Here is a 21,678-nt window from a genome sequence, read left to right as displayed (position 1 = left end):
TGGTAAATAAATAAATATTCAAGATAGTGCCTTTATTTTCTTTGCAATGTTTTAAAACACAGCTCTGTAATTTTCTGTCTTTTTTTTTTTATTGATACAAGATCCCATCAGACCTGTCACATAGTAACCAGCTGTGGGTGATTTTTCCAAATTTCTGCTTTTGTGATTAATGAATCTTTTCTCAGGTTTATTGTTTGAGAATAGGTTAATATATATAACTTCCAGTGTAATTCCAAGATTCTAGCAAGCATTCATGTTGTGTGACTTTGGTATACTCAGGAACATCTTCTCCTGTCACGTGGCTTGTTTTTTTGTATCTCTTTATCAAGGGCTCTATGTGAATTTTTTTTTAAAGGAGATGTCTTGGCTGTATCACAAATGTTTTGAATCAGAATCTCATGTGGGTGTGTGATTGTGGTTTCTTTTTAAAAATGTTTCACAGGTGATTCTGATGACCCACACTTTTTTTTTTTTTTGCTATTCAGAATAAAAACTACAACTTCTAGCATTCACTATAATAAAGCTGCCATCACTATCAAATGCAGTGTTCAAATATTTGTTCTCATTCACTCTACTTCTTGTCCTACTTGTGAGGGTGTGAAAGATCACTGTGCCCCAAACACAGACACTCAAAAAGATATGCAATTGAGAGAGAGTTGGTAAATGATTTGGTGTAGACTCCATTTCTGCCAGAGAGCAGACAAAGTGAAGACACATCTTTTAAATGGGCTTTGCTTTCTCAAGTTAATGTCAGCATTTCTTAATCCATTTCCATAGGCTTGAAAGAAACTTAACACTTTCTGTAATATGTTGTCTGACAATTGCAGCTTGGAAATTTTCTATTAGTCCTATTTCTTCAGCAGTATTTTAATGAGAGGTTGGAAGAAGATGTATCAAGTGCTGATACTCAAATTAGAAATTAATAAGGTCTGGGAAATATATGACTTAATACATGAATGACAGATGTCATGATAGCATAAGCCCTCCATCATACTAGACTTTAGGCTTGAGTAACATGGTCCAAACTGGTTTTGGTTCTTATTTTAAAAAGAAAGGTATTAAGCTTTTCTTCTTATTTAGACTATTAATTTTTTTCTTCCTTTTTCACCTCTACCTATCTTCTAGTCACTGGTTTTATTGCATTACAATTACCTGAGCAAATACTTTTTCTTCTATTACACCTTAACCATACCTTTCACTTTGAATTTGTATGGATCATATATTCTAATCTTAACCACAAATGCATAGCCACAGCTTAACAATGAGTACTCCCATTTTTTTCCCATTTATAGTTTGTTTCATTGTCATAAATTCATAGGTGATTCATTGTTCCATCATTAGTATAGAATGTGAAAATTGTCAGTGAAAGGACCAGGAACTGCTCAAAAATAACATCCTACTCAATTAATACAATGTTCCTTGAAAACACAGTGGCAGAAGAATTTTTTTCTCCCCTTAAATATGTGTTTCACGGTCCACTCCAGCATCACTACTTAACGGTTCTAAGTTCACGTCATTCACGGATTTTCTTTCATTTTCTGATGCCTTGATATCTTTTCCTTGATTTTTTTTCTTCATAACAGAAATTAATACAACATATAAAACAAGAGCTGGGAGTTTTAAGCATGTAGTCAAGCCAAAGAAAGTATTTCTGTGAAAAGAGAAAAAAAAAGTCAGTTTTTACTTGGAATTGGGTAAAACACTTTACAGTGTTGCTCTTCAGTATGCAGAAGGCCTTTAAAAAATGATGTTTGAAATCTTACATAAAAATATTGAAGTAGCAATTTCAGTGATTCTTTTGACTGGCGCATAAGAAGTGTGTGATTATTTTTAAAGGACTGTTAACCCACAGAAACTACGGATGGTTCATGATCTGCCCAAGTGCTATCCATAAAATAAGGTATATTTGGAATGTTTAACTTTCTCAGAGACAGATTAGTTCATGTGTAATGAGAACAGATTATAAAGGAAATGAACTGACTGTGAGATAATCAGATTGAATCCATTTATATTGAACCAGGAGCCAATGTTTACCTTATAGCCTTGCTGTCTACGAAGCCCTGCCCTGTGGTCTTCTGAAAAATTTTCACAAAGCCACATAAAATTACCTAGTACACATGGTCTATTCCAAGGATTCTCAACTTTAATTGAACATTAGAATCACCTAAGGAGATTTTAAAACTCCCATTCCCCAGGCCACATCCCCTGACCAATTAAATCAAAATTGAAATAAGTATTTCAAAATAGAAGTTAGCATTTTTGGGGAATTCCCTGGTGGTCCAGTGGTTAGGACTCCATGTTTTTACTGCTAAGGGTGCGGGTTGAATCCCTGGTTGGGGAACTAAGATCCTGCAAGCTGCATGGCACAGTCAAAAAAAAAAAAAAGAAAGAAAAAAGAAATTAATATTTTTTAAAGCTCCTCAGGTGATTTTAATGAGCAGGAAAGATTGATGACCACTGACCTGGTTGGTTGGGAAGCACTCACCTCATAACTATTAACTAAATGTTGAGAAGCTTTATGCAAAAGATACTTTGAACAATTATTAGGTTTAACTGAATGGAATTAATTCTATAACTTTGAGTTGTTTACAAAGTTTATTAAATGGTAGCTATAATTCCTAATATTATTATTACACTGAAAATATCTCATTCTTTAGTAATTAACATAGTCAAAGGAAAAATCAATTAATGAAATATATTTATGACAACTTACCCATATAATGTGGAATTGTATATCCGACAAGACCCTTGCTTCCCATAGTTATTGACAGACCACTTCATACAAGCTCTATCAATCAGAGCCCCAAAATATATAGGAGCTGGAATTCCTCCTGCAACATGAGGTGAGAAGATGTCAACCCAAGGAACATGTTTCAAAGGAAACAATGATATTCCACACTGATACATTTTGGATTATGTAGAAATTCAAAATTTTGGAGGACTTGTCCATTGATTTGGCCTAACTCTACTCCGGAATCAAGACTATGAGGAATCTCCAAAGCTTAAATCACATACAATAGTATAGACATCTTTTATCTACCCTCACCATGCCAACACACATAGGGAAGAAGGAAGATTATATGCCTGTACATTGTTCTTCTTATAATGCCAATTAACTTAAGCCTGGTTGGTAAAAAGTATAATGTTGTCAGTAAAACATAGAAGTTATATTGGTTCATATGTAATTTTTCTTAGGCAAGGACAGCTAGAATAGCAGGAGTAGAGTTATAACTTCACAGGGAAAGGGAAAATCTCTCAGCTCAATTGCTGCAAAGGCAAGAGTTTTTCAACTCTATTTTGACGTAAATTAAAAGGTGGGGGCTTCCCTGGTGGCGCAGTGGTTGAGAATCTGCCTACTAATGCAGGGGACACAGGTTCGAGCCCTGGTCTGGGAGGATCCCATATGCTGTGGAGCAACTAGGCCCGTGAGCCACAACTACTGAGCCTGCGCGTCTGGAGCCTGTGCTCCGCAACAAGAGAGGCCACAATAGTGAGAGGCCCGTGCACCACGATGAAGAGTGGCCCCTGCTTGCCACAACTAGAGAAAGCCCTCGCACAGAAATGAAGACCCAACACAGCAAAAATAAATAAATTAATTAATAAACTCCTACCCCCAACATCTAAAAAAACAAACAAACAAACAAAATCTTTAAAAACAAGGTGAATGCCAACACTAGGACTTCCTCCCCAGAGAAGCACAGGCCCAGCTTCACTGAGTGCTAGGCTGTGCTTTTCTTTTTTTGCCTCAGGGCTCCACTCCCACCTTCTTGGAGTCATGAAGCATTTTCTCTCCATTGATTGTATTCTTTTTTTTTTTTTTTTTTTTTTTTTTTGGTATGCAGGCCTCTCACTGTTGTGGCCTCTCCCATTGCGGAGCACAGGCTCCAGACGCACAGGCTCAGTGGCCATGGCTCACGGGCCCAGCCTGCGGCACGCGGGATCCTCCCAGACCGGGGCACGAACCCGTGTCCCCTGCATCGGCAGGGGGACTCTCAACCACTGCGCCACCAGGGAAGCCCGATTGTGTTCATTTTTAATACCTCCTGAAGCAGCCTGGGCTGTCCAAGGGCCTGTGGTGCTGAATTTTTCTTCTGTTGATGTTTTGATCATAATGATGCCTAGGTCTCTCCAGTGGCCTGTACCTAACCCAGTTTTTATTTGTAGTGTATGATTTTGCAGAATTTGATGATTTTCAGGAACACACATGTTGTCTTATAGCAGAAGTGCCCATCTGCTTTTACTGTTATTTTAATAAACTCTGACATTGATTCCTAATTCTAAGCATTGGTAACTTGACCAAATTTTAGAGATATGCTAATTTTCAAATTTTATATTGTTACATAAAAATGATAGTGATTCATAGTTTACAGTTTTGCCAATTCCATTTACTTTTACAGTCCCAATTTTCTGAGAGTGAGAAATCTTAGAATGTCAAGGAACTGGTGTCTGAGACGAATATATCTGAGGAAAACTGTTACTGAGAAACTGGATTAGGAATTCATAGGTTTCTACAAATCTAAGCCATTCCTTTGAAAAATGAAAAATACGTGCCAACAATTTATTTTTCTTATATAAAAATAGCACTGGTTTGATCAAACTTAATGAATTAAATGTTTCAGGTAACAAACTTGGTCTTATATTATTGAAAATTTAAAACTTCAGATAACTTGTTTTCCAAATACCTATTTCAGTTTAATATACCTTCCACAATTTACATTGTATTCAGACAGTTGTTTGTGACTGGACATTTGGTCCTCAGTATGTATTTCTCCCCTAGAAGAGTTAGATTCCATTGGGCCATATACTGGATGTATCAAAATAGGATGCTCACAATCAGAATAGCAAAATTCCTTTTTTTCTATTTTATGTCTCTAGAGGAACTTCTTCTATTCTCAATCTCATTTCAGCATATCAGAAGGAGTACTAGCTCCCCAAATCCTCTTTCTATCTGCTAACTTCTATGGCTTAGATTCTAGGAGTGAAGCATCTCCATTGGATCTAGATGAACTGCCAGGATTGGACAGAGAGCTACAAAAGACAAGGTAGAAACTTTAATGCACATAGCTAACTGAAAGAAGGCAGTCTGAAAAACTACTTACTGTATGATCCCAACTGTATGATCCTCTTCCATAAAGTTTGCACTATTCCTGCCAGCAGGAAATAACTATCCTCTTTAGAACTCTTAGCACTTTGTAGCTCACTCACAGCCCTTATCATCCTGCAGTACCTCCATCTTCTCCTTCTCTCCCATACCTTTTATATTTTCTCCTTTTACCTTTGAGGATCTGTGATTTTCTCCCAAATATACTTGGACACCTGCTCCATTGTAATTTGGCCATAGTTATGCTTCTTTCTTTTGCTTGCAAGCGTCCCAAGGATTGACACCCTCCTATTTCCTTTTCTTTCAGCCATCAGTGGTTGCCTCCAGGCCATGATCAGTTGCCTACCCCAATTTCTAGAGCAATCATGTCCTTTTCCTACTTCCCAGGAATAAGCATATAATGTTAACAGGTCTTAAAAAGTGGTAGCACAGGGGTTAGGTTAGAAGTTGTTAAGCTAACAAGAGAAAACTGTATGGTATAAATGGCAAATAGCAACAAAGGGAAAAGGATAATTTTCTAAATCTTGTACTAATCACCTCATCTGAATATTTAGAAATAGCCCTGTAGCCTCTAGATTCTATAGTATTACTATTTGACAGCAACAACAACAAAACACAACTTTCTGAGCTTTCTTTCATTCAGAGCACTCCCCATTCCAAGATGCTCAGTTCTAGAATTTTAGTTCCCATGAAACCAAGCAGAACCCTGTGGGCCTCCACAAGTACAAAGGTCCCTTCGTGTCCCCTGCCTCTTGTTTGTAGAAAAGATGAAGTCTCCCAGGCCTTCCTGAGTCACAAAAGAGCAAGCTCAAGCAGTTAATGATTAGGACAACAGAGTCACAGAATCTTTCCAGCGTCTGATGTACATCCCTGAGTTGTTTTGCAGATACCATAACTGCCACCAAAGAAAAAAAGCTAACCGCCTAATGACCAGACTATAGCCATGCCATAAGCTGCTCCATCTATGGCTAGCACAATTCTAAGAACTGGCTTCAGATAATGGGATTAACATTATTGCTCATGATAATCTATATTTTGTGGGCATCAAAATAATTGTAGTTTACTCTGCCTGTATATGTAAGTGGGCAACTAAAATTATCAGCAAAAAGATACTACAGGTCCATGTCAACATCTTCCACTTTAAGAATACAGTGCCCTATGTCGGCATGAAATTATAGAAGATGGACTTTCATCCCTAATCCCATGGAATGGAATGGAATGATGTCTGACAAGCAGCTCTTTTGCTCCTTTTCTGTTTGTCTATTTCTGTTCCCCTTAAACCTTAATTATAAAAATCAGATCACTAGGTAACATTTAACCTAACTCCTGACTTGTGCTCTACTTAATGCACACCATGCCTTGCCTAACCTTTTGCTTCTTTTCCTAGATTAAAAGAAGTAGGAATGAAGAATTAAGTAATTAAAAAATGATTGACTCTCTATCCCCAGTGCCCCCTTAGCAAACTTGCAAGCAGACCACACGGGCAAGGTAGCATCCAAAGGAAGATCAGGAGTAGTCAGCAGGTCTGCATGAAGTGAAAAACTGATGAAGAATCTGACCTCCTACATTAATAATTAACTGAGATTATTCCCCCTTTTTCCCTTTAAAAACTATCATGGCTGAGCAGAATCTTCAGAGATGGTTTTGGGATGAGTCTGCCTTCTCCCTAGATTGCTGGCTTTTCTGATTAAAGCAATTTTCCTTTCTACCAACACTTGCCTCTCAAAAATTGGCTTTTGAACAGGAAACAGCCAAACCTGAGTTCAGTAACACCTATTCCCTTCTGGATTTTAAATTTCTATTAAAGGTTATCTGCCCCAGCCTCAGAGAACTAGTCTGAGGGACTGTGAAAGTCCTCATCTGTTGTTTTGCACAATCTCCCAGGCCTCCTGAGCTGTTTTGGGCATTACCCCCCTCAGCATAGAAGGAAGGTCCTGCACTCTGCATATGGGAAGGAATATTCCTAAGTCTTAAATTAAATTCTTGGAGACCACTGATCTTTGTTTTAGAAAGGATATAATACAAATATGATGATGCCTTGTTCTTATAGATTGATTCTAAATAGAACTGACAATGAAATTCTCTCTTAGGTCATTTAGTTCTCCTTTATCTCATTATTTTTCATTTACCACAAACATTAAAATGATATTTTACTTATACCTTTTTAAAGAAACTTTCTGATAATTGGAAATCAATTACATTCAGTCTTTGAGCTTTGACATGAAAATTTATACCTGGAATTTATCATCTACATATTTATCATACCTAGTGTTCGAATAGTTAGTGCATGGAAACCCATGGCAAGTGATTTCAGTTCAGGTTCAACATTTCTGAAATAAGATAAAGGCAAAGCAACATTAAGCATCTCTAAAATACCAGATTGAGCTAAATATTAAAGCATTTCTCAGTGTTGTTCTTCATGATCTAATGAAAATCCTCAAGTGAAGAGCGGATATTATTTAAAGTTATATTTTCAGTTGTTTTAGAAGGCAAACATCTGAATGATATTAACAGTTCTTATTTCTTTATTTATTCAATGTGTTACAATTTCAAGACAGTTTTACAAACATTTCCACATTTGATCCTTAGGAAATCCTGAGATACTGGTTGGAATAGACTTTATGATATCTATGAAGACTGATTTCGTGTGATCTATTCAGTTGACACCTGCCATATGAGAGAGCAAATACTTTTATGTAGGTCTTGGTCTGAGAAGAACTCTTTTTACTACTTCATTTCTATCATTGCTGTTAACAGAAAAGTTGACTAATATGATTCATAAACTATATAATATAACCAGGAAAGTCAAAAAAGATATCTGTATTCTACTGTCTAGTGTATTTAAATGTCATTTTAAAGGTAGCAAATACACTTGTATCCTCTCTTAAAATTTAACTCACTTTTGCATTTAGAAAGTTATTTCCACAATTCCATATTTCTATGTTCAATGAGCTGATGATACAACCAACTCTGTAATAACCTAATACATATCAAGCAAAATCAATTATCTGACTGCAGTGGCAAGATGAGGGAGGGTGACTGAGGCTCAGAAGTTCTGTTTTTACTGAAATATTGAATTAACTGATACAAAGGTTTATTTTTTTCTTGAATGACTGTATGTGTTCAGAGATAAATAAATTTAGTCATTCAACAAACATTTGCCATGTGCCTCCTAGGAGACTCTATGCTAGTCTTTGTTATTGATATAAAGAGATAAATCATGTTTCATAGTAACTAAATGCCTTAGATAAGTCATTCAACCTCTCTTAGCCTCAGTTTCCTTATCTGCTAAGTAGTCTTATCTTGTATGTTGTGAGGATACAATGTAATAAGCTAGCCCTCTAAACCTCAATTTTCTTTATACAACATTGCCCCTTAAGCCTTGTAGGAGAGCTACCCCTGAGTGAGATTCTCAAAAGTATTCAAGAAAGCTTATAAAAGTAAACAGGATAAAAAATTAAACATAGCATAATAAAAATTAAACACAGCAGAGTTATGTATTAAGAGAGAAAATGAATAGAAAGGGTTTTTTTCTCTGCTTTTACAAAAGACAGGGACACTTCCACTAGCCGAGCTGAGGACACAAAACACTATCCTTGAGGGCAGTGAAGCCATGCCAGTAAGTAGATGAGGTCATGTTATTCAAAGAGGTGGTTTCTTCCCTGAGGAAATTGTCATGAGGAAATCAGCCATGACAGTTAACTAGTCCAGTTAGCTGTCTCTCTCAAATATCAGATTTCTTAAAAGGGCTTTTGGGAAGAGAGAGAATGCAGTTTGTTCCTGGTTGAATTCTCTGTGACAAGTGCCTGAAGTGTCACTTTTCATTGAAGTTGATTTTTTAAAGGATGCATTTGGCTTACAAGCCAGATGCAATAGAAGCAAAATTGAGATGTTTATCAACTTGTAGTTTTGCCCAGGGAGAGGGCTAGTGTGTAGGAGAATTGAGCAGACTTGGGGATAGTGATAATATCTTCCTGAAAGGGAACTTGAAATCTTAGACAACTCAATGGAAATGATAGACTTATGTGATATAATGACACACAACACACATACACCCATATACAATGACAATCACACACACTCCTACATTCACATGGATTCACACTTACAGACCCTCATGCTCATACTTACATGCACACTCAACACACACACACACATTTTTATCATGTAAAATATTGGTCACTGCAGCATGAGTCCTACCTCAATCTGATAGTGGTCAGCTCTGTATTTTGATCAACATTTCTCAGGATGGATTCTCCTCCTATCATAGCCTTCTGTTTTCCCTGATTCTGTTCTTGCCTCCCAAAGACAGATTCTCCACCCAACAGCCAGAGTGATCTTCTAATTGGATAAGATAGTTGTATAATCCTACTGCTCAGATCTCTCTGCTGGCTTCTTAATACAATGAGAGTAAACTCCAAAGTCTTTACTGTGATCCACAGGGTCTGTGTTATCTGCACCATGCTTACTCTCTCATTGTACTTCTCACCTCTTTCTTCTTCGTACAGTCCTCCTGGTCTTGTACATGTCAAGTATGTTCCACCTCAGGACTTTTACCTCCACTGCTACCGTCCCTGGATTGCTCTTCACCTGTTCATATCTGCATGATTTGTACCCTCAATCTTTATTCAGGTCTCATCAAATGACTTTCAGTGGAAGGTATCTGAATTAGTACTGCTTCTCCACCCCTTCTTTCTTTGCTTTTCTTTTTTCCTTTTTTTTTTTTTTCTCATCAGGTTATTCTCATCTATGGTCTCCCCTTTCCCACACTGGGAGCACATCAAGTCAGGCTGTGGTGACAGTGGAATGGGGATCCTAAAGCAGACCCTGCCATTGCAATTTACAGAGACAGAGGGTAATTAAAACCCTGGTTAGTGAAGATGAAGTTCGCCTCCTTCCTCACCAGAAGGTAGTGATGGAGGGCCCTGCCGAGGGCCTGAGCAATGTACTAAAGCCTTGGCTGTTAGGCTTCTTAATGTTTAATTTTTTTGGATGCATGGTGATTAGCTAATTGCATTTTACTGGAGATGCAGGCCCTTGACCTGGTGAGGCTGGAGGTTCAGATGCTCATGGAATGTTGTGGTCTAGTTTGGTGATCCATCTCTTTCAATGGCTCAGACAGGTGATTGAGTAAAAACCCCAGAAAAGCACTTGGTAGACTAACCACACTTTGTAGAAGTGAAGTAGGATGTTTATCATGCACATCCAGATCATAACTTTAGCCTCAATTATTCTGTAATATGTGGATTTCTTCATAACTTAACTATTCTTGCAGAGAGGGTGGCTTTTACTAAGAGGAAAGGGGCTCTTATGATGAGTCATCTTCTATAACTCCTGTCCAATTTTTAAAGATTCACAGAGTTGGTTGAGCTTTCAAATTCTTGGGAGGGAACAGTCTGAAACTACCATCTCTTTGAAACAGTGTTGTAAAAAAATGCTTTTGAAATTATTTTGAAAATTTTTTTGAAATTAATTTTTCTTGCAGAAAAGTTGCAAGAATAGTACAAAGAATTCCTTCCTCATTCCTGTCATTTGTATTTCTAAGCATTAAAATTTTATTACCTTTTCTATATTTTTACTCTGATTTTTTCTTCCTAATGCTTAACACTTCTTTTTTTATGTATTTACATGCTTATTTATTTATTGTTTCTTCTCCTACACCCATCCACTCTCCCATCCCTCACCCCCACTGAAAGCTAATGAAAGGAGGGCCCTTATCACTTTTGTTCACAGTTCCATCCTTGGCCCCTAGAATAGTGCCTAACATATATACTGAATGTGTAAATATCAACACTCCTGCTTAGTCTAGTTTTAATAATAGCCTTATGATGTAAGCATCAGGAAATCATTAATAGACTGAAGTTTATATTTTTATTCCACAGTCTGCCTCACAAAAGTTCTCTTTCAATAAAATCGAAGGTTGGTGAGAAATCAATAAATGTTTTTGATAAGCGGTAATGTTGATCTTATCACTTTCTTATTAAGATAAAATTATCATCAATGTTGTAACAGTTTTCTCTAAAATTCTCGTTCTCCTCATGAAAAAATTTAAATTAAGAAGCCAAGACTTGTTGAGATGCAAGCTAATTTGGAGTTTTGAGACAACTTCCTGTAATTTAATGAATCTGTAATTTGGCAAATATGGAAAGCTTCTCCTTTAGAGTAGACAGTATTTTATGTTAAGGTAGAGCTTTATCTGTGGAATAAATTAGTATAAAAAATTTGACAAGATTTAAGGGTCATTGTGGAATTTAAACAACTATAGTCTCAATTTATAGCTTTATACTCATTTTAAAAAACATTAATACATTTGTTTTCTTTCCCTTCTATGTCATGCTGTTGGCTGACCATGAACCTGTTGCTAACTACTTATGTCTTAAAAGTATAACTAGAGGTTAACCCAGATCACCATATTTACACATATATATTTTAATACCTACATGCAAGTCTTTATATGCTTTCACTTTTAGGTGATTGAATGATTAACTTCACCAACAGGCCTTGTATTACCTACTCCCTTCCTAACCCCGCAGTCTTACCTTGTGCCATCTGTCTCACTCAGTATGTTCCAACCAACTGGCTTCTGTTCACTCCTCAGACACATCAGTTCTTTCCTGCCTTGAGGCATTGGCACATAGCCCCTCTCCCTGTAAAGTTCTTCACTTGCTAACTTTAACATACCCTCTAGACGTTTAGATTGTGTCACTGTTTTTGAGAAGTATTTTCTGAGTCCTCTTCCTCACAGCTCCTCACCTCAAGCCTAAATTTGTTTCTCCTTTTTATTCCCTTTAATAGCACTCTTTTTTTCTTAGTAGTACTAACAACAATTTGTAATTACGTGTTTATTTTTAAGCTTATTTGCCTTACATAAGTCTTCCCTGTTATACTCTAAACTGTATGAGAACAGGTATTTTATCTGTTTTATTCACCATGGAGTATTCTTCACCAAGTGTGGTCTAAATATTTGTCTAATCAGTGAAGAAAAGAATGAATATTGCTCATGTATTTTTCTTTTCTCTACGAGGGTATTTGAGAGACTAGGTCAAAAGCCATTCTTTTAGCTAGGATTAAAAACTTTGGAATATCATAGACTGTTTATATTATGTGATCTGGTTCCCAAATTTTTTTTCAATGGAATCAATAGGTGATTCACTCTGACAGGCCCAACAGGATATAAGGCATCTCAAAATGAGAAGTTCTTTTAGAATCACAACAGGAATTCTTTCACATTGAGGCAGTTGTTGATCAGTCTCTGTCTTAAAATTCTCATTAAGAGGAAAAAGTACAGAATCTAGATTTTGTAGTGGCAACGGCCAAGGCAAAATTATTATTAATTATGGCAGTGAAGTATCACAGTAATCCTAAGAAAATGCACTCTTAGAAAATTTAAATGTAACAAAATATGAATTGGGGTTCCAAATATATTATGGGAAAATATGCACATTATTAGGTGTGTTTATAGTCTAATATATGTAAAAATGCTTTTAAAAAGTAATACTCACTTAAAAACCAGCATGATATTTGAGGTGCTTCCCAATGCAGAAGAAAAAAATATAAATATTTGCACTACTATATAAACATAAAATTTTCTTGTACATTGATCAGTTTTGGGACATTCACCCAACTTCATTGAGTTATTTCTGCTCTGGAAACCATTTACTTCCACACAACTACAGTTATGAAACATCTGAAAAATAGTTTTTGAAATATGACAGAATATATTTACAAAATATGACTGGGTTATAAATATATTCTATTATATTTAAAGACATCTCACTCATCTAAGCTAAAATATTTACAGTTTTTAAAGAAAACATTCTAACAATACAGTTGTTTAAGAATTGAAAGGCAAAATAGTTTCCTGGATTCCTTTCTAGACAAGAAAATGTAATTTACTATTAACTTCTCATACATCCCTAAATTAAAAATTAGGAAAGAATAGAAAAAAGTAATGTCTGAAACTCTGTAAATTATTTTCTCATCAATATAAAATGTTTAAATATCTCTCTACCACTCACTTTTATTTCCTATAGCACATCTACTTACTCTCTTTAAAAAGCTCTACAGAGTGTTAGTGACACTCCCTGGGTAGGATTGCCTAGGGAATCCAGAAAATACAGTAGTTTTTGAGGGGTCAGACCTGGGTCTAGAACCACCCATTCGAATGGGGCAAAGTCCAGGGCAGAAGGGACAAGGCACGGATGCTAGAATTCCACTTTGGCCAGCAAATACAACATCTGATTGCATAATGACAGATTATAGGATAGATGATGCCATTACCAGAGAGGTTCAACACAACAGAATACCCTAAAGGTTAGAACACAGCTGGAGAAAATTTAGGAACAAATGATTTTAGAAATTTAATTTGGCAGGCAGTTTATGTAGCTAGATGGCTTTAATAAATTCTGTTCTGAGTCTAGGCTAAACTAAGGTTTAAGGGAAATTTGAACCCATTAATGCTAAAGACCAATTACTGAAGGAGGAACTGGGGAAGAATTTGAATTCATACTTATCTGATGACCAAGCTTTACTTTTTTTTACTAAGAATTGTATGGAGAAATTCTTTATGTAGCAAGCCTATCAGCCAATGAAACCAAACTTAAGTACAAAGGACATTATTTTGAGTGATTAAGAAGGGATGACTTATTACTAAGAATTTGGTAAAAGAACTCTGCAGTGGTCCCTAAATGGTAAAGTATTAAGAAGATGATGTCTCCATAGTAGACAGAGCTCTCTTTAGGATTCTAACATCATGTCTCTTCCAGTCCTTCACACATGGACAAGGTGGGACCATAGATTAAATAGGGCACTCTCAATGAAAGGCACTATAGCCATGCATCTGAGATATGGGTTTTTAAGTATAGTCTTTGGGCCACTTTTGTGCAAATTTATGACTCAGCTTCAAAGAATCTAGGTTCTTCAAAGTTCTTCAAAGTTCTCAGTGACCTTCATTAATGCAGTTAGTAGGACTATGGGCAAGAAAATGATGGTAAAGTTTGAAAATCAAAGACAGGAGGATGTGGTAGAGAGCAATGATAATAGCTGATAATATTGCTAATATTGGTGATAGGAAAAGGGCCCAGGAAATGGGTCCTCAACTTTGTGAGTTATTCAGTGGATTGGAAGTAGAATAGAGAACACCATATCTGATGCCCAGCTATTGGAAGTTACTTGGGGGATTGAGGAGAACTCATAATTTGCATGGAAGGGGATATTTTGAGTGAAGAAGACAGTGGCACTTCTATGGGAGATGTTAGCAATAGGCAAGCAGAATATTAAGTTATCCTGCGTAGGAGAAGTGCCGACCTTGAAAAAAATCAAAATTGGAAGCCAACAATTGGACAGTCAAGTGAGCATGAAGCCTTGATTAATTTCTTGGAAAGTCAAAAGGGTATTGAGCCTCAAGATAAACTCTCCAGAATCTATATGCAAGATTGCATATAGATGGTTGTCCTGGAAAGGCACCTAGATTGACAAGGGGTTGGCTCAGGATGTTCCCCTAGCATCTGAAGGGTAAAGTACTTCCAACCTAATGGAAATCATATCCTTTAGTCAAATGAGGTGCTTCCTAGAAATCATAAATGTTTTTAAATTTCAAAAGGTCATAGTCTTATAAACGCAAGAAGAAAAGGTGGGAGTAATCTCATGAGAATTCAAGCAACAGAAAAACCTGTTTGTGTCTCAAGTAGGGTTTTATGTGAGGCTTTGTTTACACATCACAGCCATCACAATGACAGGCAATAATGGGAATCTTTTTCTGTCTTTTTACTGCTGACCTTAGTTGTAGAAACATTTGGTAAGTAATTATCAAAGTTTAAGTAAGTTAAATCAAATCTGCAGTTTTGATTAAGGAGAAGAACGTAAAAAGTAATACTCACAACAGACTTTTTGCTGCCACTTGAAGATTTGCATCCTGCTAAACAAGGTGATATGTAAGTTATTCCATTGTCTCCACAGAGTGGTTCCCATTGACTTTGATCACAATTGCAGTCAGAGTTGCAATAAGAAAGTGGTACATTTATATGAGATGCCACTGGATTATTTCTGGAAATATATGATAGACATATATATGAGAAAGAGAGAGAGAAGAAGAAGAAGAAGAAGAAGAAGAAGAAGAGGAGGAGGAGGAGGAGGAGGAAGGAGAAGGAGAAGAAGGAGAAGAAGGAGAATAAGAAGAGGAGGAGGGGGAAGGAAGGAGGAGGAAAAAAAGAGAAGGGAAGGGAAAGGAAAAGAAGGAGGAGAGACGAAAAGGAGATGAAAAATAAGGGAAAGGGTTGTCTTTAAATTAAATAGAGATATTTTGCTTGTCCAAAATGGCAAAGTTTATTTTTAGTGCTTATTAACTTTTTCACCCTTTATCTTTACCCAGACATGATTTATGATGTAGAAAAAGTAAAACATAAAAAAGAAACCAAAGAGGATAGGTAGGACATAGACAAGAGGTCTTTGAGATTCTGTCAAAAAATTCCTCACAAATCCCTTCATTTTTCTGAGAATTGATTTCTGTTCAGTAGGGTAATGACATTAGACTAAGGTTCTTCCCAGCTCACTGTAAAGTCTCATGAATCTGTGAATGTTAATTAACTAGTTTGAATTTTTAAATCTATATTTTAACTACACAAGGAAAGGATTCAACCTGGTCAAAGCAGAATCCTTAAGGATCAATTTTTAAAAATCAAGAATAATAGAATCAGTTGAGAAAGACGAGAAAAACTTCATATGCTTTTTAAATGAAACCAAAACAAAGTTTATAATTATTTACTGTAAAACATCATTGTATTTATAACATATAATCTTATAATATGGTTAAAATTATTAAATGGATTATTCATAATAATTAATTTTCTGCTTATAGATTTAAAAAAATTTTCTTTTGTTTTTTGGTAAAAATCGTGATAAATTATCCTTGAATGAGAAAGTAATTTTCATGAAGAAAGAAGAAGGTAGATTCAGAAATTCTGTAATCAATAATTTTACTAAAAGCATCTAATACCTAATCCTGCTTGGGAACTCACGATGGACAGGGAGTGATTTAGCATAATGATTAATGACTCAGTCCAGACATTGCAATCAGACAGTCCTGTGTTCACATTAGGTCTGCCACTTCACAGCAATGTGACTACTCTTTCTAAAATTAGATTTGCTATTTGTAAGTCATAAATCCTCATAGAAATTTTTTTGGAAAAAAGTTAATTTAGCTGTTCTCAAACTTTCTGTTCCCAGCAGCCTGTCCATTCTTGAAAAGTATTGAGGACCCCAAGGGTTTTTTGTTCAAGTGGGTTCTACTTATTGATAGATATACTCTACTAGAGATTAATAATAAGAAAAATTTAGTACATGAGAATGTGCAAGCACACATATCCTTAGCCAACAGACTGATATTATCATCACATATCTTGTAGCCTTAGAAAATATCTCTATACAAGCACAGGGAAGTCTGTTCAATACTCTGTAATAACCTAAATGGGAAAAGAATTTGAAAAAGAATAAATACATATATATGTATAACTAAATCACTTTGCTGTACACCTGAAACTAACATGACATTGCTACTCAACTATGCTCCAATATAAAATAAAAATGAAAAAAGAAAGAAAATATCACTATATACTCATTAGAAAATGAGAATGAAAAAGAAAAATACTATCTTGGTATTAATATAAAAATAGTTTAGAATTTGTTGACCATCTGCAAAAGTCTCATGGACCCCTGTAGATTCTCAGACCACATTCTGAGAACCTCTACCGTAATTCATACTCTAAAAACTTACCCCAGTGACTAGCATTTCATAAATGCTAAATATATTGATTCTGTTAATAGTCATCACTTAGACTATGAGTTCCTTGAGGGCACTGAGGTATCCTATAAATTTTTTGACCTTTAAGGACGCACTCAGTGAAATTTTATTGAATGAAAAAAGCCCGTAGAACTCTAGGTGCCTTCTTTTGAATAGATAGCACAGTTACTGTGCTTGTTTCAGGGAACTGGCTTTAGGTTAAAGCCTGTATGCTTGTGCTGTGAAGTAGCATCGTTCTGGAGTCACTGTATGACTTCAAACAAGTCACAGTTTCTCCGGGTCTCAACTAACAAAGGAAGAGGAAATAAGAGGGTCGGGCTGCATAATCTCCAGGATTCTCTTCCCTCTAAAGTTCAATGTTCTAGGTACTCTGTATTTTGATATACCAGAGTGAGTGGTGGTCAATAGGAATATTCAACAACAAACAGGATTAGGAGGGAATGGGGAGATAATTCAAGATTAAGTTGGCAAGCCTCCAAGAATAGGATGTTTAGGTAAGCAAATGTGGGAAGATTCGACAGGTTCAAATTGACACCTCATAAGACCCAGAGTTTAAAAGCTCAAAGCCAACAATAAGCAGTGCTAAGGAACCTGGTTACTAAACTGTGATCCCAGGATCTTTGCTTGTTGCTTGAAAGTGAACCTTCCTAAACTTAAATTGTTGGCTATATTCAGGAGATGATGAGAAATCTGCACAGGAATCTTGCCCTTGATTTGGGGTGGAGACTGTAGTACTAGGTATACTGCACAATGCGTGATAATAATGAAAAGTAAAAGTTTTCTAGGTCTAATATGCCATTATGTATACAGTATTTATCAATTCTACTGCTAATGAAGACAATACCAGAAGAAACAGAATTAGCTTGCAAAAAAGGAGAATTCAGTGCAATGTACTGGTTTTCTTATAAAGATAATTGTTAAACATCAAAATTAACTGCAGATAAAGATTGTTCAGTCACTTTTGGAAAATGTCATTTATATTTCTCTCATGATTCATCCAAGATCATAGTGGTTAGGATTAAGAGTTTTGGAGTCAAAACCTTCAAATCTGAGTCAGAATCTTAACATTGTTAGACATGTAATCTGTGTATCTTTCTGAGCCTTGCTTTCCTTATCTATAAAATGGGGATAAAAGTACCCATCACTCATTGTAAGCACCCCATAAATAATAACTATTACTATTTCAAACTATATGGCTTTTCTTTAAGGAAGAAAAAAAAGAACTTTTTGAGATCTTAAGAAGTGAACGTTTTAAGAATTTATAAATTGAAATTTCTCTCGGTTAAAAGTTTAGTTAAATTGCCATCTGCCTTGTTTGCCTTACTTTCTTTTACATTGGATGGTTTATATATTGTGCAATTGGTATATTGATATATATACAAACCCATCATAGGTCAAGGTTAGTCCAGCAACTGATTTGTTTTCACAGATTAGTGCAAAATTTAATAGGTGAAATAGGAAGGCCAACGTATGGCTACAAAGTGAAAATTTCGCAATTCCAACCAAGGTAAATTTGAATTTTTTAATGATATATCCTCCTGTAAACATTCCAGATGCAAAAGTTGGTATGGTTATGAACCCTAGAAGTAAGAGGAAAAAATTAATTATATAAATATGGTTATTCTGAATGTCTTTACACATGAAACACTGTATATCAACCAAAATCATCCTATCTTATTACTTCTTAAATAGACGGCTGGAAGTCCAGGATGGAGGTAGAGGGTCAGTGCACCATGTGGGGGAGAAAAAAATAATTTCTTCCTGCCAATGCTGAAGGTTTAGTTTCCTCAGTAGCAAAAGTCAGTGACTGAGAATATCTGTATGTCTGAACATATGGTTTTTATAAGGTGCTTTTTGTCCCCTCCCGGAAAATAACAACAAAATATCATCTTCCTGACTCTGAGACTTTTATCCTACCATCTAAAATCCTTTGCATTTCCTTAAAATGAAGAGTTCCCATCCTTAAAACTTACTACAAATTTGCCCAGTAGTTTAGAATTGAACACTTAAATTAATATCTCTTCTTTATCCATCTAAACACACACATACCCTAAGATGATAAACAGGTCTATATGTGATGTTAAAAATAGTTGATTCCTCTTATAACTTTTCTATTTCATTGTCTTCCAAGATTGATTAAAGATGAAGATCCCTCTAACAAAAAAATTAGGCTGAGAACTTTATTAGGAGTTAAATTTACAGTTTTAACTTTTATCTTAAGTTCAATAAGCACGTCCTACAGAATTATTTTTTTCTTGTTTACTTATGACCTATTCATATATCACTTGATAAATTCAGCTTAACTTATCAAATATTGAGTTTCTACAATGTGCTGGGCCATGTACTGGGTATTCTACTGCTCTTAAGAATCTTATCTTATACAGGGAGTAGGAAAAGAATAATATGAGAAAACCTTCCCTTCATAAAGAAGTCTCCATGTGTCATTGGAAACAGATACTGTAGCAAAAAACCTCTCTAAAATATGAGATTTGTATTGAACTATATAGATACCAATGATGTGTTTAAATTGATTTTTCTCCTGGAAACATCAATGTCCTATTTTTTGTAAGTATCTGGGTCCTGATTCAAAGTCCGTGAAGGATAGAAGTATAATAATTACATTACAAAAGGATTTGCCTCAGAAGCTCAGCACTAGATTATAAGATCCAGTTATGCAGATATCATATCTACATGTTCCATTCACATGTCACTTTTCCTTCAGGAATTCATCTCCTCAAAAATAACATGAGCTGTAGCTTCAAATGCAGAACAATGATGATATCACAAGACCCATCGATTTGATAAAATTTGAAAGAAATAAATGAAAATTATATTTAATAAAATGTGAAATTGCCTTCACAACAAAATGTCTCTTGGAGCTCAGTGACTCAGTAGCATAACATTTATCAAGCAAACATAAACAGGTCTTACCAAACAAAATGCTAGTCTCAGATGCTGACTGGCCATACTGCTGTTCTACATATTTGAAGACATAAGTAATAATTCCAATATGGCTGCTGGCTTGTAGCAGTGTCAAAAATAATGTTATAACATACAGGGGATTGGTAAGGATGTTTTTCAAGGACTGGAAAAAACCTATAAAAACATAAAAAGAAAGAAAATATTATAATGCAGCTTACATATACATTAATATCTTAATCTTGTAAATATAATTTATATAAGATTTAAAATTCCATAAATATATAGCACAGAAAGTCAGAATACCCTGCAATCCTACTAACAGTTTTTTAAAAAAATTCTTTCAATTTTTTCCATATGTGCATTAATATTTATTTAGTTAGTTCATTTTACTCCAAAATGGGATCAAACATACATGCTGTTTTAGTAAGTGCTTTGTTTGCCTCATATTTGGTTATTCTTAGCATTCTACCATACAACTGCATACATCATTAGTTCATTTATTCATTCATTTAGCAAACGTTTGGTTTTTAATTGGGTACTAGGCAATATGTTAGGCACTCAAGAAACAAAAGTTAATGAAATGCCATGTCTCTTTTTTATTAGCACTTAATAATATAATCATTATATTAATAATATAATTATTAACTGGAAATTTATCTTAAAGATAGTATAATCCAAAGCTCACAGAAATAAGAAGACTAAGGTTCAAAAATCATAAAGCTCAATTTAGTACCAGGATTCAGATCTCTTGTTTCCTGGTACATAGCTTTTCTACCATCAAATACTGCCTCAGTAAATCTGGCAGTATTATCCATCAGCTTTCTTAAAGACATATTGTGTCTCAAGTGACATTATGACAACAGTAGGGCAAAAAAACCATGCCTACCAACAGGTGTGTAACAAATCCATAACTTCCATACCTAGCAAGAATTATGTGATCTGGGTCTATGATCATCAGGTTAACCAGCTGTAATGGGAGTTAAAAGTGGAAGAAACCACTTAGAAAAACAGTGGGAAGTATCAGAGTCTAGCAAGACAGAACCAGATATGGTTACTGAGTTATGGATGGTGTGGACTTTGAAAGATCTTGTACTGTAGATCTCTAAAAGTTTCCATTAGATATGGTCAGAACCAAACCTTCTATCTAATGGTAACTAAGAAATAGTTTCATCTGCTTATAATAACAAGAAAAAGGATTAGGGCCAAGGGCATAGAAGGAGAAAAAAGAAGATGTAAGGAAGTGTATAGCAGGAATAAATAACATTTTAAATTGTTAGGTCAAAATGCTAAACTTCTCTCCATGGGACTCCCCAATCAGGAAGGACGATTGACTTGTGAGTCATTCTAAGTGAGTTGTGATGTTTGATCAAAAGAAATAGGGTATATGGGCTCACCAAATCATTGAGTTTTTGAGGTGAGTGAGAACGTGGATGTCATCTGAACTTCTACACAATCATGATCCACTATATATCCTCAATAATTGGATCAATAAACAACTCATTAAGCTGACTATCTCAGAAAGAAATTGCTCATTTTTGGACAATTTTCCTTGTTTACAAATTTTTTTGTAATGAACTGATATCTTTATTTCTTTCTAACCAGCTAGTCTTGTTTCTACTCAAATTAGATATATTATTTTCTGACTAAATGTTGTTAGTTATTTCATCCATTCCTAATAGCACATAATTAAGAACCTCTTTACTATCTTATTTTGGTCACTATCTTACAAACAGTTGATAACACAGATGATGTTTACAATCGCCCTATTTTTGCATCTTCATTATCCCCTCCATTTGGGGGAGGCTCACAGTCACCACGTTCCTTATTTTTAGATAATCCACTACTTTTTATGGATTTA

At 35.4% G+C, this 21,678-nt stretch overlaps 1 protein-coding gene across 1 annotated transcript in view; it reads right to left on the bottom strand.

Moving 5' to 3' along the window:
• Positions 1-1,455: 1,455 nt before the first annotated feature.
• The window catches only part of LOC132498750 (solute carrier organic anion transporter family member 1B3-like), a 62,192-nt gene continuing 41,969 nt past the window's right edge, over positions 1,456-21,678 (bottom strand). Inside the window, exons 8-14 of the mRNA XM_060112805.1 lie at positions 19,830-19,994; positions 18,283-18,478; positions 14,980-15,145; positions 12,604-12,788; positions 7,367-7,431; positions 2,714-2,831; positions 1,456-1,651 (exon numbers count right to left, since the gene is read on the bottom strand). Coding sequence (XP_059968788.1) covers positions 1,456-1,651; positions 2,714-2,831; positions 7,367-7,431; positions 12,604-12,788; positions 14,980-15,145; positions 18,283-18,478; positions 19,830-19,994 — 1,091 coding nt within the window. The remainder of the gene's footprint in view (positions 1,652-2,713; positions 2,832-7,366; positions 7,432-12,603; positions 12,789-14,979; positions 15,146-18,282; positions 18,479-19,829; positions 19,995-21,678) is intronic.

Source organism: Mesoplodon densirostris, chromosome 11 (genome assembly GCF_025265405.1).
Source record: "Mesoplodon densirostris isolate mMesDen1 chromosome 11, mMesDen1 primary haplotype, whole genome shotgun sequence".
NCBI lineage: Eukaryota > Metazoa > Chordata > Mammalia > Artiodactyla > Ziphiidae > Mesoplodon > Mesoplodon densirostris.
The sequence above is the reverse complement of the archived record's forward strand: the minus strand, read 5'-3'. Positions and strand labels throughout refer to the sequence as shown.